The sequence below is a fragment of the Octopus bimaculoides genome, chromosome 14 (genome assembly GCF_001194135.2).
Source record: "Octopus bimaculoides isolate UCB-OBI-ISO-001 chromosome 14, ASM119413v2, whole genome shotgun sequence".
Classification (NCBI taxonomy): domain Eukaryota; kingdom Metazoa; phylum Mollusca; class Cephalopoda; order Octopoda; family Octopodidae; genus Octopus; species Octopus bimaculoides.
Genome location: NC_068994.1, coordinates 54,121,723 through 54,124,083, shown reverse-complemented (window position 1 = coordinate 54,124,083; position 2,361 = coordinate 54,121,723). Strand labels below are relative to the sequence as shown.

At 36.0% G+C, this 2,361-nt stretch overlaps 1 protein-coding gene across 1 annotated transcript in view; it reads left to right on the top strand.

The window, feature by feature from the left end:
- LOC106867705 (cilia- and flagella-associated protein 99) overlaps positions 1-2,361 on the top strand; it is a 49,367-nt gene that overhangs the window by 35,406 nt on the left and 11,600 nt on the right. The window contains exon 11 of the mRNA XM_052972608.1: positions 1,014-1,218. Coding sequence (XP_052828568.1) covers positions 1,014-1,218 — 205 coding nt within the window. The remainder of the gene's footprint in view (positions 1-1,013; positions 1,219-2,361) is intronic.

Genomic DNA, 2,361 nt, shown 5'->3' with positions numbered 1-2,361 from the left:
TCACTGGTACTTAACTTATTGACCCCGAAAAGATGGAGGGCAAAGCTGATCTTGGTGGAATAATAATAACAATAATAATAATAATAATAATGATTTCATTTATTTGCCACAAGAGCGAAGAGACAGTACAGCAACAGACGAATCAGAAATATTCTAATTTCTGGTTTGTCTGTCGCTGTACTGTCCTTTTTACATTCTGCCAAAAAATTTAGCAGTGGAATCGTTGTTAATATTTGATCTTTGTTGATGATATGAATATGCTTAAATATCTAACTTGTCCTTTATGCATGAAGTCTATGTGGTCATCTGATGAGAATGGTTTTCTTTGTAATGATGTAATGCTTTCATTGATCAATTAAAGGAGTCACTCGAAACAGCTGTAATGTATTGAAACTTATACATCTTTGTTACTCATTTATATTTTACTCACCTACCCTGAAATCTGCACTTTGGAATTATTTGGAAAGTATCTTTATATAAAGTACTTGTTTGAACAAACAAGAGTGGATTTATTCACTAAGTTGGATCATGCTATCTGCATACACTGCATGAATATCGGGTGGAAAAAATTCTATGTAGAGTTTGATAATCATCTGATATTGTCTGAGTGTGTAAATAAGCTCATCCTAACAAGGGACCTAATTCAACTGAATCTAAATTATATTTCTGTTGGTACTGTTACTGTAGATCTCTCTCTCAGAGATTTAAAAACAAGTTGTTTTTCTCTATATGAGATCAGTGACTGTGTGTCACTTAAAGAATATATATATGAAGATAGCTTCCGTCACTAGCTTGTGGTTAACTCACACTGATGACTGATAACATCCAGAAACCTAGGTCTGTGAGTATCACATAAGGCTAGAGATGGGAGCGATGAGCTCCCTTGCAAATGCTATAAGGACACAGACTGTATTAATATCAATACAGTATTGTATCTTGTGTGTGTGTGTAAATATATAAATATATATAAAAGTAAATATATGCATTTATTCATTTGTATGTTTGTTTTCAAGGCTTGAGGAACTGGAAAAAGGAGGAAAAGAAGACAGGCAGTTTGTGAAATGGCAGAGCACAATGAAAGAACAAGATATGAAACAGTCAATGCTAGAATTGGAGAAGCTACGATTAAAATCGAAAATTATTCGAGAAGATGCCATTCTAGCAAAAGAGAAACTACAGGAGGAGAATCGACGTACAGTGCTGCAATTGAAACAAGAAGTAAGATTCTTCACCTCATATTAATCTCATATGAGATTCTTCAACCTAATGCCCTTCAGACAAATGCCCTTCAGCCTAATGCCCTTCAGACAAAGGACATTAAGTTGAGGAAATCAGTAGAGTTGGAATACCTTACCATCTTTAGTTAATTCTCTTTATGTTTGGAATTCAAATCCTGCCATGGTTCACTTCACCTTTCAACCTTCTAGGATCAATAAAACAGGATATAAGTTAACCTTGGCAAAGCTGGGTGGTTAAGGATTTTGATTTACAAGCACATCTTTGTGTTTGATCTCACTGCCTGATACCTTGAGCAAGTACCTTCATCTATTGCCTTAGATTGGTCAATAATTTGTAAATGACATTCAGATGGAAGAAGTTGTTAGCTTCAGATATCTACGTGACCTGATCAGCAGTGGAGCAGGGCTCTCTAAAAGCATAGTAACCGGAATAAGAACGGGCTAGAAGAAGTTCAGGGAGCTATTATCTCAGCTGGAATTAAAGGGTTTCCCTCAAAGAGTGAAAGGAAGATTGTATGTTACTTACATACAAAGTGAGATCCTATGTGGTAGTGAGACATGAACATTAAACCCTGAAGATTTGTGAAGGCTACGAACAAACAAAGCAAACCCACTTTATTTGATGTGTAATGTTAGTGTACATGAATGATGAAGTACAAATGAGCTGAGTAAAAAAGACTGTGTATAAGGGGAAACAGATGCAGCATGCAAGAGAGATTAGAAGATTACATTAGTATGGTTATGGAATATATATGGATGATGACGGCTGTATAAAGAAGTGTGGGATGCTTAGAGTAAATTTAACTTATAATTGGAGAAAACCCTCAAAGACATTGGATAAAGTGGTAAAGACTGACCTCCAGATGCTGGGCCTCATGGAGAAGATGCCAAGAGACCACAGCGATTGAATACATACAGTGTTTCAGAGAGCTATAGAATCTGTTGCTGGTGCATGTACCCAAGTATGTCTCTGTGTGTGCAGATGCATGTGTGAGTGTATATGTGCCTCATGCCAAAATTTGAAACCACTATTATTATTATTATTAGTAGTAGTAGTAGTAGTAGTAGTAGTAGTAATAGCAGCAGCAGCAGCAGTAGTAGTGGTAGTAGTAGTAGTAGTAGT